Source organism: Mesoplodon bidens (assembly GCF_964165515.1).
Source record: "Mesoplodon bidens genome assembly, chromosome: 1".
In the NCBI taxonomy this organism is placed as follows: Eukaryota; Metazoa; Chordata; class Mammalia; order Artiodactyla; family Ziphiidae; genus Mesoplodon; species Mesoplodon bidens.
The window spans coordinates 117,344,220-117,359,599 of record NC_138176.1 but is presented as its reverse complement, the minus strand read 5'-3'; the positions used below and the strand labels follow the sequence as shown (position 1 = coordinate 117,359,599).

Genomic DNA, 15,380 nt, shown 5'->3' with positions numbered 1-15,380 from the left:
ACTGGACAGCTACATGTAAAAGAATGAAACTAGAACATTTTCTTACACCATACACAAAAATAAACTCAAAATGGATTAAAGACTTAAATCTAAGACTGGATACCAAAAGACTCTTAGAGGAAAACATAGAACACTCTGACATAAATCACAGCAATATATTTTTTGATCTGTCTCCTAGAGTAATGGAAATAAAAACAAAACTAAACAAATGGGAGCTAATTAAACTCAAAAGCTTTTGCACAAAGGAAACCATAAACAAAACGAAAAGACAACCCACAGAACGAGAAAGTATTTGCAAATGATGCAACCAACAACGGATTAATCTCCAAAATTTACAAACAGCTCATGCACTCAATATCAAGAAAACAAACAACCCAATCAAAAAGCAGGTGCAAGATCTAAATAGACATTTCTCTAAAGAAGACAGACACACGGCCAAGAGGCACATGAAAAGCTGCTCAACATCACTAATTATTAGAGAAATTCAAATCAAACTACACTGAGATAACACCTCACACCAGACAGTATGGCCATCATCAAAAAGTCTACAAACAATAAATGCTGGAGAGGGTGTGGAGAAAACGGAATCCGCCTACACTGTTGGTGGGAATGTAAACTGAAACAGCCACTATGGAGAACAGTATAGAGGTTCCTTAAAAAACTAAAAATAGAGCTACCACATGATCCAGCAATCCCATTCCTGGGCATATATCCAGTGAAAACCATGGTTCGAAAGGATCTATGCACCCCAGTGTTCACTGAAGTGCTGTTTACAATAGCCAAGACATGGAAGCAATGTAAATGTCCATTGACAGAGGAATGGATAAAGAAAATGTGGTACATACATACAGTGGAATATTACTCAGTCATTAGAAAGAATAAAATAATGCCATTAGCAGCAACATGGATGGACCTGGAAATTATCATACTGAGTGAAGTAAGTCAGACACAGAAAGACAAATGTCATATGATATCACTTATATGTGGAATCTAAAAACAAATAGCAAGTGTTGGTAAAGATACGTAGAAATTGGAACCCTTGTGCACTGTTTGTGGAATATAAAATGGTGCAGCTGCTGTGAAGAAGAGTATGGTGGTTCTTCAAAAAATAAAATTTAATTACCATGTGATCCAGCAATACCATTTCTTGGTATATATCCAAAAGAACTGAAAGCAGAGTCTCAAAGAGGTACCTGTACACCCATGCTCGTAGAAGCATTATGCACAACAGCCAAAAGGCAGAAGCAAACCAAATGTCCATCAACAGATGCATGAATAAACAAAAATGTGATACATACACACATGGACTATTATTCAACCTTAAAAGAGGAAATTCTAACACATACTGCAACATGGATGAACCGTGATGACATTAATGCTAAGTAAAGTAAGCCAGTCACAAAAAGACAAGTCCTGTCTGATTTCATTTATATGAAGTATCAAGAGTAGTCAAACTCATAGAAACAGAAAGTAGAATGGAGGATGCCACTGGCTAGGGGGCAGAGGGGAACAGGAAGTTTTTGTTTAATGAGTAGAGAGTTTCAGTTTTGCAAGATGAAAATGTTTTCGAGGTTGGTTATACAGCAGTGTGAATAAACTTAACACTACTGAACTGTACACTTAAGAACATTAAGATGGTAAGAAAACAAACAAGGATGCCTGCTTTGGTCACTTATATTCAACTTTGTACTGGAAATTCTAGCCAGAGCTATTAGGCAAAAAAATAAATAAATATCAATAAAAGGTATTCAAACTGGAAAGGAAGAAGTAAAACTATCTCTATTTGTAGACGACATGATAGCAAATATAGAAAATCCTAAAGAATCTACAAAGCAACTATTAGAACTAGAACAAATTCAGCCAAGCAGGGTATAAGATTAACACTCGAAAATCAGTTGTACTTCAACACACTCTCAGTAAGCAATCAAAAAAGAAATTAAGAAAACAATTCCATTTGCAATACCATCTAAAAGAACAAAATACAAGCCTACCTGGCTCTTTGGTGGGGCCAATGGCAGACTCTGGAAGGGCTCACGCCAAGGAGTACTTCCCAGAACTTCTGCTGCCAGTGTCCTTGTCCTCACAGTGAGCCACAGCCACCCCTGCCTCTGCAGGAGACCCTCGAACACTAGCGGGTCACCTCGCAGGACAGACCCCAACTTCAGTAGATGTCTGCAGTGACCCAAGCATGGGTAGGACATTCCGCAGGAGTTCTTAGATCCCAGCACGAGGCCATGTAGGGGTCAGAGGATCCATCCAGGCTCTGGTACGGTCATAACACAGGTCGTGTCCAGCTGGGCTCACCCACCTGCGCCCATGATACACCAGAGCATTGTCTCAGCTTTCCCAGGCTGTGTGCATGGAAGGCTCTTGGTGCTCCAGCCAGGCATCAGGGCTGTGCCTCTGAGGTGGGAGAGCCAATTTCAGGACACTGGTCCACAAGAGACCTCCCAGCTCCACATAATATCAAATGGCGAAAATCTCCCAGCGATCTCCATCTCAACGCCAAGACCCAGCTTCACTCAACGACCAGCAAGCTACAGTGCTGGACACCCTATGCCAAACAATTAGCAAGACAGGAACAAAACCCCACCCATTACCAGAGAGGCTGCCTAAAATCATAACAAGGCCACAGACACCCCAAAACACACCACCAGACGTGGACCTGCCCACCAGAAAGACAAGATCCAGCCTCATCCACCAGAACACAGGCACTAGTCCCCTCCACCAGGAAGCCTACACAACCCAATGAACCAACCTTAGCCACTGGGGACAGACACCAAAAACAACCGGAACTACGAACCTGCAGGCTGCGAAAAGGAGACCCCAAACACAGTAAGTTAAGCAAAATGAGAAGACAGAAAAACACACAGCAGATGAAGGAGCAAGGCAAAAACCCACCAGACCTAACAAATGAAGAGGAAATAGGCAGTCTACCCGAAAAAGAATTCAGAATAATGATAGTAAAGATGATCCAAAATCTTGGAAATAGAATTGAGAAAATACAAGAAACGTTTAACAAGGACCTAGAAGAACTAAAGAGCAAACAAACACTGATGAACAACACAATAAATGAAATTAAAACTTCTCTAGAAGCAATCAATAGCAGAATAACTGAGGCAGAAAAACGGATAAGTGACCTGGAAGATAAAATAGTGGAAATTAACTACTGCAGAGCAGAATAAAGAAAAAAGAATGAAAAGAATTGAGGAGAGTCTCAGAGACCTCTGGGACAACATTAAACACACCAACATTCGAATTAAAGGGGTCCCAGAAGAAGAAGAGAAAAAGAAAGGGACTGAGAAAATATTTGAAGAGACTATAGTCGAAAACTTCCCTAATATGGGAAAGGAAATAGTTAATCAACTCCAAGAAGCACAGAGAGTCCCATACAGGATAAATCCAAGGAGAAACACGCCAAGACAATATTAATCAAACTTTCAGAAATTAAATACAAAGAAAAAATACTAAAAGCAGCAAGGGTGGGGCTTCCCTGGTGGCGCAGTGGTTGAGAGTCCACCTGCCGATGCAGGGGACACGGGTTCATGCCCCGGTCTGGGAAGATCCCACATGCCACAGAGCGGCTGGGCCCATGAGCTGTGGCCTCCGAACCTGCGCATCGGAGCCTGTGCTCCGCAACGGGAGAGGCCACAACAGTGAGAGGCCCACGTACCGCAAAAAAAGAAAAAAAAGCAGCAAGGGAAAAACAAATAACACACAAGGGAATCCCCATAAGGTTAACAGCTGATCTTGCAGCAGAAACTCTGCAAGCCAGATGGGACTGGCAGGACATATTTAAAGTGATGAAGGAGAAAAGCCTACAACCAAGATTACTCTATCCAGCAAGGATCTCATTCAGATTTGACGGAGAAATTAAAACCATTAGAGACGAGCAAAAGCTAAGACAATTCAGCACCACCAAACCAGCTGTACAACAAATGTAAAGGAACTTCCCTAGGCAGGAAACACGAGAGAAGGAAAAGACCTACAATAACAAACCTAAAACAATTAAGAAAATGGTAATAGGAACATACATATTGATAATTACCTTAAATGTAAATGGATTAAATGCTCCAACCAAAAGATATAGACTGGCTGAATGGATACAAAAACAAGACCCATATATATGCTGTCTACAAGAGACCCACTTCAGACCTAGGGACATACACAGACTGAAAGTGAGGGGATGGAGAAAGATATTCCATGAAAATGGAAATGAAAAGAAAGCTGGAGTAGCAATTCTCATATCAGACAAAACAGACTTTAAAATACAGACTATTACAAGAGACAAAGAAGGACACTACATAATGATCAAGGGATCGATACTAGAAGAAGATATAACAACTGCATATATTTATTCACCAAACATAGGAGCACCTCAATACATAAGGCAAATACTAACAGCCATAAAAGGGGAAATCGACAGTAACGCAATCATAGTAGGGGACTTTAACACCCCACTTTCACCAATGGACAGATCATCCAAAATGAAAATAAATAAGGAAACACAAGCTTGAAATGATACATTAAACAAGATGGACTTAATTCATATTTATAGGACATTCCATCCAAAAACAACAGAATACACATTTCTCGCAAGTGCTCATGGAATGTTCTCCAGAATAGATCATATCTTGGGTCACAAATCAAGCCTTGGTAAATTTAAGAAATTTGAAATCATATCAAGTATCTATTCAAACCACAACGCTATGAGACTAGCTATCAATTACAGGAAAAAATCTGTAAAAAATACAAACACATGGATGCTAAATAATACACACCTTAATAACCAACAGATCGCTAATGAAATCAAAGAGGAAATCAAAAAATACCTAGAAACAAATGACAATGAAAACACGATGACCCAAAACCTATGGAATGTAGCAAAAGCAGTTCTAAGAGGGAAGTTTATAGCAATACAATCCTACCTTAAGAAACAAGAAACATCTCAAATAAACAACCTAACCCTACACCTAAAGCAATTAGAGAAAGAAGAACAAAAAACCCCCAAAGTTAGCGGAAGGAAAGAAATCATAAAGATCAGATCAGAAATAAATGAAAAAGAAATGAAGGAAACTATAGCAAAGATAAATAAAACTAAAAGCTGTTTCTTTGATAAGATAAACAAAATTGATAAACAATTAGCCAGACTCATCAAGAAAAAAGGGGAAAAGACTCAAATCAATAGAATTAGAAATGAAAAAGGAGAAGTTACAACTGACACCACATAAATACAAAGGATCATAAGAGAGTACTACAGGCAACTCTATGCCAATAAAATGGACAACCAGGAAGAGATGGACAAATTCTTAGAAATGCACAACCTTCCGAGACTGAACCAGGAAGAAATAGAAAAGATGAACAGACAATTACAAGCACTGCAATTGAAACTGTGATTAAAAATCTTCCAACAAAAGCCCAGGACCAGATGGCTTCACAGGCGAATTCCATCAAACAATTAGAGAAGAGCTCACAACTATCCTTCTCAAACTCTTCCAAAATATAGCAGAGGGAGGATCACTTCCAAACTCATTCTACAAGGGCACCATCACCCTGATACCAAAACCAGACAAAGATGTCACAAAGAAAGAAAACTACAGGCCAATATCACTGATGTACATAGATGCAAAAATCCTCAACAACATACTAGCAAACAGAATCCAACAGGACATTAAAAGGATCATACACCAGGATCAAGTGGGGTTTATCCCAGGAATGCAAGAATTCTTCAATATATGCACATCAATCAATGTGATACACCATATTAACAAATTGAAGGAGAAAAACCATACAATCATCTCAATAGATGCAGAGAAAGCTTTCGACAAAATTCAACATGCATTTATGATAAAAACCCTCCAGAAAGTAGGCATAGAGGGAACTTTCCTCAACATAATAAAGGCCATATATGACAAACCCACAGCCAACATCATCCTCAATGGTGAAAAACTGAAAGCATTTCCACTAAGATCAGGAACAAGACAAGGCAGCCCACTCTCACCACTATTATTCAACATAGTTTTGGAAGTTTAGCCACAGCAATCAGAGAAGAAAAAGAAACAAAAGGAATCCAAATTGGAAAAGAAGATGTAAAGCTGTCACTGTTTGCAGATGACATGATACTAAACATAGAGAATCCTAAAGATGCTACCAGAAAACTACTAGAGCTAATTAATGAATATGGTAAAGTAGCAGGATACAAAATTAATGCACAGAAATCTCTAGCATTCCTATACACTAACGGTAAAAAATCTGAAAGTGAAATTAAGAAAACACTCCCATTTACCATTGCAACAAAAAGTATAAAATATCTAGGAATAAACCTACCTAAGACAAAAGACCCATATGCAGAAAATTAAAAGACACTGATGAAAGAAATTAAAGATGATACAAATAGATGGAGAGATATATCATGTTCTTGGATTAGAAGAATCAACATTGTGAAAATGACTCTACTACCCAAAGCAATATACAGAATCAATGCAATCCCTATCAAACTACCACTGGCATTTTTCACAGAAGTAGAACAAAAAATTTCACAATTTGTATGGAAACACAAAAGACTCCAAATAGTCAAAGCAATCTTGAGAAAGAAAAACAGAGCTGGGGGAATCAGGCTCCCTGACTTCAGACTATACTACAAAGCTACAGTCATCAAGACAGTATGGTACTAGCACAAAAACAGAAATATAGATCAATGGAATAGGATAGAAAGCCCAGAGATAAACCCACACACATATGGTCACCTTATCTTTGATAAAGGAGGCAAGAATATACAGTGGAGAAAAGACAGCCTCTTCAATAAGTGGTGTTGGGAAAACTGGACAGGTACATGTAAAAGTATGAAATTAGAACACTCCGTAACACCCACAAAAATAAACTCAAAATGGATTAAAGACCTAAATGTAAGGCCAGACACTATCAAACTCTTAGAGGAAAACATAGGCAGAACACTCTATGAGATAAATCACAGCAAGATCCTTTTTGACCCACCTCCTAGAGAAATGGAAATAAAAACAAAAGTAGACAAATGGGACCTAATGAAATTTCAAAGCTTTTGCACAGCAAAGGAAACCATAAACAAGACCAAAAGACAACCCTCAGAATGGGAGAAAATATTTGCAAATGAAGCAACTGACAAAGGATTAATCTCCAAAATTTAGAAGCAGCTCATGCAGCTCAATATCAAAAAAACAAACACCCCAATCCAAAAATGGGCAGACGACCTAAACAGACATTTCTCCAAAGAAGATATACAGATTGCCAACAAACACATGAAAGAATGCTCAACATCATTAATCATTAGAGAAATGCAAATCAAAACTACAATGAGATATCATCTCACAGCGGTCAAAGGGCCATCATCAAAAAATCTACAAACAATAAATGCTGGAGAGGGTGTGCTGAAAAGGAAACCCTCTTGCACTGTTGGTGGGAATGTAAATTGATACAACCACCATGGAGAACAGTATGGAGGTTCCTTAAAAAACTAAAAATAGAACTACCATATGACCCAGCAATCCCACTACAGGGCATATACCCTGAGAAAACCATAATTCAAAAATAGTCATGTACCACAATGTTCACTGCAGCTCTATGTACTATATCCAGGACATGGAAGCAACCTAATTGTCCATGGACAGATGAATAGATAAAGAAGATGTGGCACATATATACAATGGAATATTACTCTGCCACAAAAAGAAACAAAATTGAGTTATTTATAGTGAGGTGGATGGACCTAGAGCCTGTCATACAGAGTGAAGTAAGTCAGAAAGAGAAAAACAAATACCATATGCTAACACATATATATGGAATCTAAGAAAAAAAAATGGTCATGAAGAACCTAGGGGCTCGGTGCTTTGTGACCGCCTGGAGGGGTGGGATGGGGAGGGTGGGAGGGAGGGAGATGCATGAGGGAAGGGATGTGGGAACAGATGTATATGTATGACTGATTCACTTTGTTATAAAGCAGAAACTAATTTAAAAAATAAATAAATAAACTTAAAAAAAAAAAAAAAAAAAAGAACCTAGGGGCAAGACGGGAATAAAGACAGAGATCTATTAGAGAATGGACTTGAGGATATGGGGAGGGGGAAGGGTATGCTGGGACAAAGTGAGAGAGTGGCATGGACATATATACACTACCAAACATAAAACAAGATAGCTAGTGGGAAGCAGCCGCATAGCACAGGGAGATCAACTCGGTGCTTTGTGACCACCTAGAGGGGTGGGATAGGGAGAGTGGGAGGGAGGGAGACCAAGAGGGAAGAGATATGGGAACATATGTATATGTATAACTCATTCACTTTGTTATAAAGCAGAAACTAACACACCACTGTAAAGCAATTATACTCCAATAAAGATGTTAAAAATAATTTAAACAAAAATTGAAAGAACGAAATGCTTAAGAATAAATTTAAGCAAGCATATGTAAGATGTGTACTCTGATAACTACAAAACATTGCTGAAAGTAATTAAAAACCTAAATTAATGGAAAAACATCTCATGTTCATGGATTCTAAGACTTAATATTCTTAAAGTGGCAAGATTCCCCAAAGTGGTCTACAGATTCAATGCAATCCTTATCAAAATCTCATCTTGGACCTTCCTGGTGGCGCAGTGGTTAGGAACCTGCCTGTCAATGCAGGGGACACGGGTTTGAGCCCTGGTTTGGGAAGATCCCACATGCTGTGGAGCAGCTAAGCTTGTGCACCACAACTACTGAGCCCGTGCACCACAACTACTGAAGCCCGCACGCCTAGTGCCTGTGCTCTGCAACAAAGAGAAGCCACCGCAATGAGAAGCCCGTACACCACAACAAAGAGTAGCCCCCACCTGCCGCAACTAGAGAAAGCCCGCGTGCAGCAACGAAGACCCAACTCAGCCAAAAAAATAAAACAAGTAATTAATTAGTTTAAAAAATTATAAAATCTCAACAGCCTTTTTGTGCGGAAATAGGAAAGCTAACATAAAATTCATAAAGCCTTGCAAGGGACTTGCTGCAGAACACAGTTTAGCAGTTTCAAAATAAGTTAAACACAGAATTATCACATGATCCATCAATTTCACTCCCAGGAAAGAACTGAAAATAGGTCTTCAAACAAAAACTTGTACATGAATGCTCACAGCAGCACTATTCTCAATAACCAAACATGGAGTCACCCCCAAATGCCCATCAAATGATGGATAAACAAAAGGTAATATATACATACAATGGAATATTTATTCAGTCATAAAAGGGATGAAGTAGTAATACAAGCTACAACATGGATGGGTCTTGAAAACATGATCAGTGAAAGAAGCCACCCACAAAAGGCTTCATGATTCCATTTATATGAGCTATCCAGAAAAGGCAAATCCATGAACAGAAAACAGATTAGCAGTTGCTAGGGGCTGAGGGGAATGGGGAGTAACTGTTTATTAAGCTATATAGCACTGCTTATTAAGGGTATGGGTTTTCCTTTTGGTGTGATGAATATATTCTGGAAGTAGGTGGTGTTTATGGTTGCATAACATCATGAATGTACAAAATGCCACTAATTTCTACACTTTTACATGGTTGAAATGTGAATTTCATGTTATATGTATTTTGCCACAATTAAAATAGAGGAATCCCTTGCCATATTCTACAAAGATTTATATTCTGCCCAGTCCTCAGTACTGTCACATAGCCTGCCTCATCCTACTAACCAACCTAGGCCGCCCTGGTCTACCCAGACTTGTCCCTTCTTTGAACAACCATGAATCCTAATGCTGCTCTAATTCACTTGAATTATTTATCACATATTTTCTTTTGACATCTCAACTTTTCCCCTGGATTAGACAAAAATCATTCATTTTATTCCTACCACTTCTTTACGCAACTGCAAGACAGTCACTAGAAGGTTAACAATGTCACTGGACATCCCTGGTGGCGTAGTGGTTAAGAATCTGCCTGCCAATGCAGGGGACATGGGTTTGAGCCCTGGTCCGGGAAGATCCCACATGCTGCGGAGCAACTAAGCCCGTGTGCCACAACTACTGAACCTGCATGCCACAACGAAGAGTAGCCCCCACTTGCTGCAACTAGAAAAAGCCCGCGTGCAGCAACGATGACCCAACGCAGCCAAAAATTAAGAAAAAAAAGGTTCACAATGTCACCTAATGAAGTCTATCAAAAAGCTTTTTTATAGCCCAGTTTCACAACTCAGTAAGATCACAGGATCTGCATTTACCTACATGGCACCTTGTCCTACTGTTGATCTGCTGTTCTATATCAGAAGTCAGCAAACCTTTTCAGTAAATGTCCACATAGTAAACATTTTAGTCCTGTGAGCCACAATCTCTGTCACAACCACTCAACTCTGCCCTTGTAATTTGACGGCAGCATAAATGAATGAGCATGGCTGTGTCCCAATAAAACTTTACAGGGCTCCCCTGGTGGCGCAGTGGTTGAGAGTCTGCCTGCCGATGCAGGGGACACGGGTTCGTGCCCCGGTCCGGGAAGATCCCACATGCTGTGGAGCGGCTGGGCCCGTGAGCCATGGCCGCTGAGCCTGCACGTCAGGAGCCTGTGCTTCGCAATGGGAGAGGCCACAACAGTGAGAGGCCCATGTACTGCAAAACCAAAACAAAAAACAAAAAAAAAAACCCCAAAAAACTTTACAGACACTGAGATTTGAATTTCATGCAATTTTCACATCACAGACTATTACTCTTGATTTGTTTCTCAATGATCTAAAAATTCTTAGTTTGTGGGCCATAAAAAAACAGGCAGCATGCTACATTTGGGCCATGGACTGCAATTTGCTGACTTCTGTTCTACATTTTTCCTGATGTTAACATATTTATTTCTACTATTTCATATGAATGCATAGATATTTTATAAACCTTAAATAATCAGTGTTAAGCAAAACTGTGCATAAATTAGACTCACCTGGGATGTGATCATTTTCTGCTGTTCCTGCAAGAATGTAGAGAACTGAGGGGGTACACCTGAAAAAGAAGGAAAGCTCATGAGTGACATCACCTGCCTAGAAAGCTCCACATAGCAGCTGGCAAAACACCTCAGAATGGGAGACACTTTGAGAAGGAGCAGAAAGGATAACAGTGAGAGAGGGAAGCACTCAGGTATCCATGCATGACTCTGGGATGACTATGTAATGTTTGGACAAGCCAGTTTTCAAATGTAGAAACATTTGTTTTCTGCTGATTTGTTAACAATGTATGCTCTAACACAGAAAAAATAAAAACAACACATTAAACTAATTAAGTCAATTAGGAAAAGCCAAGGAATAGAACACAATGCTTTCATTAAAACTGATGCTGAGCAAAAATATTCAGCACAAAAATTTGTAATGTTCATTGCAAACCAGAGAATCTCAACAAGGTTCTGAAAAAAAGGATGGGGTATTTTTGGAAGGAAAAAAGGGCTGGTCTTTTTTGGAAGGAAAAAAAGGGTTTACTCTTAAATTGGTTTCAGGTCTCAAAAGTATTTTTTAATTAAAAAACAACCAAACCAAACAAAACTGGTTTTGACTTTTCTGTTGTTAATGCAGAAAAGACCTGCCTAGACCATCAAGAGACTCCATGTCTCCTCTTGATTCTGCCATAACAAAATGTAGAATTGTAACCACTTAACATTTTTGACCCACTTCTTGCCCACCCCAACCCAACTCCATCTTTTAAGTAAAGCAGAAATAGACCTGTCTTAAGTCCAAGTCTTAACGACCTGTCTTGCAGTACCATCTGTGCTTCTGTAAGATCGGGATACAGGGGGCATCAGTATATCTCTAGTTGTGCCGAGTGTGGGAACAGCTCAGAGCTCAGAAAGAGTGGAGTAAAGAGTGAAGGGAGGAAGAAGGTAATTCCCGCCCCTGTGGCTGGTTAGCTCTTCCCTCCACACGATGCCTTCACAGCTCCCCAAGAAGCAGTATCTTCTGTTCCTTTTGTCTTGTCCTCCTATCCCAACCACAGCTTACATCTCTCTGGAGAGTTGGCCCAAAGTTTCCACCATCACCCAGTCTGTGACAGTCTGCATATGACAGTGGTTCCAGCAGGAGGACCCAAATTGCTTCCGGCTGAGCAACAAGCATCTTTGCACCTGGGCTCTGTATCTCTCCTGAGGTCTCAGGCGAACTGATTGTCCTACCGGGACAATTCCCGCTCCAGGGAATCCCCCTTGCTACCTCACAAAAGCCGCTTTGTTGCAAGAAAGGTGGAACCTAAGCCAGTTAGAATATCCATCCAAGATCGAAAGCTCCTGGATCTTAAGCAGGACCTCCTGTAAAAGCAAACGGGTGCTACTGAGGGCACAGGCAAAGCTGGAGGGGGTCAGAGGGGCCTGGACGCCTCCATTTATGTTCACAGGTTCTTTAGAAATAAGAAATCCCCCCCAAACCAATGCTGCATTCACTTCAAAACTATTTCCTTGAGAGGTTAGGGTACTCAAGCTGCTTACTGCTGCGACCGACTCATGCTCAGATTTTCTGCTGGGCAGAGAACGAGGCATGGGGTCTATCCTTGCTCCTGCCCCTGCTCCCCTCGCCACTTTGAATTCCTACCCCGTCTTGGAGCCTCACTGTTAGAAAGGGGACGCGACGCTGACCACAGGTGGTTAGGAGAGGAGGATTCAGCGATATCCTGAGTGGAAAAGAACAAGGGTCTCTGCTGAGAAGAAAAGCGCGCATCTACTGACAGCCAAAGACTAGTTTCCGCGCGGTCTTACCGAGGCCTCAAACGACAGGGCACCTTGGAGTTGAGAAAATTAAGCGCTGGGACGTGCAGGCTCTCATCAGGTGCATAAAAACGGGGCCAGACTTACACCGAATCTGGACACAAAGCCGTTTCCTCTTTCACCCCCCTCTGGCCTGGAGCTTCATGTTCCCCCGGTTCTCCGCAGCAGCGTCCTGCTCGCCAGCTGCCGGGCCCGCAGCCGCCGGAGGCTCCGCAACCTTCTCCTCGCGAGACAGCGGCCGCGGAACGGGAACACGCCCGGCATCCGGGGGGAGGGGGGAGGCAGTGCACATGCGCAGAAGGCCCATAGTGAAAGCCCCGTCCTGTGCCAGAAAGCTGCGCACGGTACATTTCCTGAAAGCCTTAGAGCCACCTCAATTAGAAAAGGCTCTGCGATGGAAATAAACTTATGGTTACTAAAGGGGAAGGGGGGAGGGATAAGTTAGGAGTTTGGGATTACTATATGTAAAATAAACAAGGACCTACTGTATAGCACAGGGGAATAATATTCAGTTTCTTGTAATAACCCATAATGGAAAAGAATCTGAGAGTATTTTTATGTGTATGTATATAGATTATATATAACTGAAGTTCTATATATATATAAACACACACATATATAACTGAATCACTTTGCTGTGCACCTGAAACTAATACAACACTAAATCAAGTATACTTCCTTCAATTAAAAAAAGAGAAGGGTCTGTGACTTTGGGCACATTGGGTAAAATTGCCAGATTTAGCAAATACAAGCCATGAGACATACTTTTATTCGTTGTTCATCTGAAATAAATTTTAAGTATCTAAATTACATATCTTTCATTAACTATCTTCCTGATATATTGGCTCTCCTTAACAGTTCCTTGCAGAATTGAGTTATAGAATTTCTTCCAGAGACTGTTACATTGCTCCATTTTCATTATAACATATCTTCTACAGTAGTCACATCTCACTTACTTCGTTCTTTGTCCACTGGACATTCATTAATGAGAAAAGACATTCAACTTTAGCGTTCTGAGCAGATATAATGGCATAAAGTTAACAACTCTAGGAATTGCTCTTCAGATTTGATTTGTTGAAACACATAATACCATTATTCATGGCAGAACTTGCCTGTTCCATTCTTCAGGATTACGATGGATCTCTTGATTAACAAGTTTTTAACATGCTGTCCACTGATAAAAGAAAACTTTTTGTCAATTTTTTCCTTTCCTTCTTAACACTACACATGACAATTCCACTTGTCCTCATGCTATAAGAGCAGTTAGTAACATCCATGTAAAAGAATCAAATTCTTCCAGAGATGAAACTCATTTCAAAATACAGTCATGGCAAGTACAATAATGATTATCCACAAGTCAAAATTTATTTTCCTATTCCGATTATTCCATAAGTAATGTTTTCCCTTTTAAGAACAGTCTGACATGAAGATTTCACTAAGTTTCATTGAACAGTGGAATATTTCACTAACACTTTTTGCTCTTCTTTCAATTTCCATAATCCTATTGCAAAAAAGATATTGAAATCTATGTACAAGAAATAAGCAAATTAGCTTCATTCAATGGAATATTTAAAGGTTAAACAAGAATTGGGAGCCTTTTCTTGAGAATTAAAATATTATTTCAGTGCTTTAAATAAACTGAGAACTCTTACAGCTGTGTTAAAGAGCGTCAATGAGTTTCTGAATGCAAGAGAAATGAAAAATACTGAATGCCAATAAAAAAAATCACAAAAATCCTTTAATCACTCAATTCAAATCGTATAAGTGCTGAAGTAAGAGAACAACTTCATGACAATTACTTCAACATCAATAGAAAGAACATCAGAAGCTATTTGAACAGCAAGCATTGTGCAGAATATGGGCAGCAGAGTCAACATCTTCCACAGAATCATTCATGCTTTGTTTAACCTTGGAATAAACATGTCTGCACCTTTATGCAAATATCCACCAAAATTTGTATTTTTATTACCTCAACCAAAAGCAATGTAGAAGCAAGGGGAAAATATGTATTTTCTGCACTGTAATTGCTTGCATCCACAGTGATGATGCTAAGAAAAAAAAAAGAAAAAAGATGAAGCATTTAGAACAGTGATAATCTCTGTAATCATAACTGAAGCTATTATTTTTGTTGTTGTTACAGTGGACTTTATCCTGGCACTTGCAATTTTTTTTAAAAGGTTTTTAATTTTTGGCTGCATTGGGTCTTCGTTGCTGTGCGTGGGCTTTCTCTAGTTGCAGTGGGTCTTTGTTGCTGTGCGTGGGCTTTCTCTAGTTGCGGTGAGTGGGGGCTGCTCTTCATTGCAGTGCGCCGGCTTCTCATTGCGGTGACTTCTCTTGTTGTGGAGCACGGGCTGTAGGCGCCTGGGCTTCAGGAGTTGTGGCTCCTGGGCTCTGGAGCACAGGTTCAGTAGTTGTGGCACACGGGCTTAGTTGCTCTGCAGCATGTGGGATCTTCCCCAACCAGGGCTCAAACCCGTGTCCCCTGCATTGACAGGCGGATTTTTAACCACTGCGCCACCAGGGAAGCCCTGGTACTTGAAATTTTGATTGCAACTCTGGAATTAGAAAATACTCCGGCAGCACTACATTCAGTCATTTGAGCTGAAAGACTGGTGATGATGTATGGCATGGAGGGTATTTACAGCTTCCGCTGCAATTACTA

General features: G+C 40.2%; 1 protein-coding gene across 2 annotated transcripts in view; it reads right to left on the bottom strand.

Annotated features, from left to right (window-relative positions):
• Positions 1 to 12,936, bottom strand: part of ZNF37A (zinc finger protein 37A) — a 57,815-nt gene extending 44,879 nt beyond the window's left edge. Inside the window, exons 1-2 of one of the 2 annotated variants that reach the window (XM_081250311.1) lie at positions 12,710 to 12,936; positions 10,919 to 10,977 (exon numbers count right to left, since the gene is read on the bottom strand). In XM_081250311.1, the coding sequence (XP_081106437.1) occupies positions 10,919 to 10,933 (15 nt within the window). In that variant the 5' untranslated portion in view covers positions 10,934 to 10,977; positions 12,710 to 12,936. The remainder of the gene's footprint in view (positions 1 to 10,918; positions 10,978 to 12,709) is intronic. The other variant, XM_081250312.1, reaches the window with a different exon arrangement.
• Between the last annotated feature and the right edge of the window lie 2,444 nt (positions 12,937 to 15,380).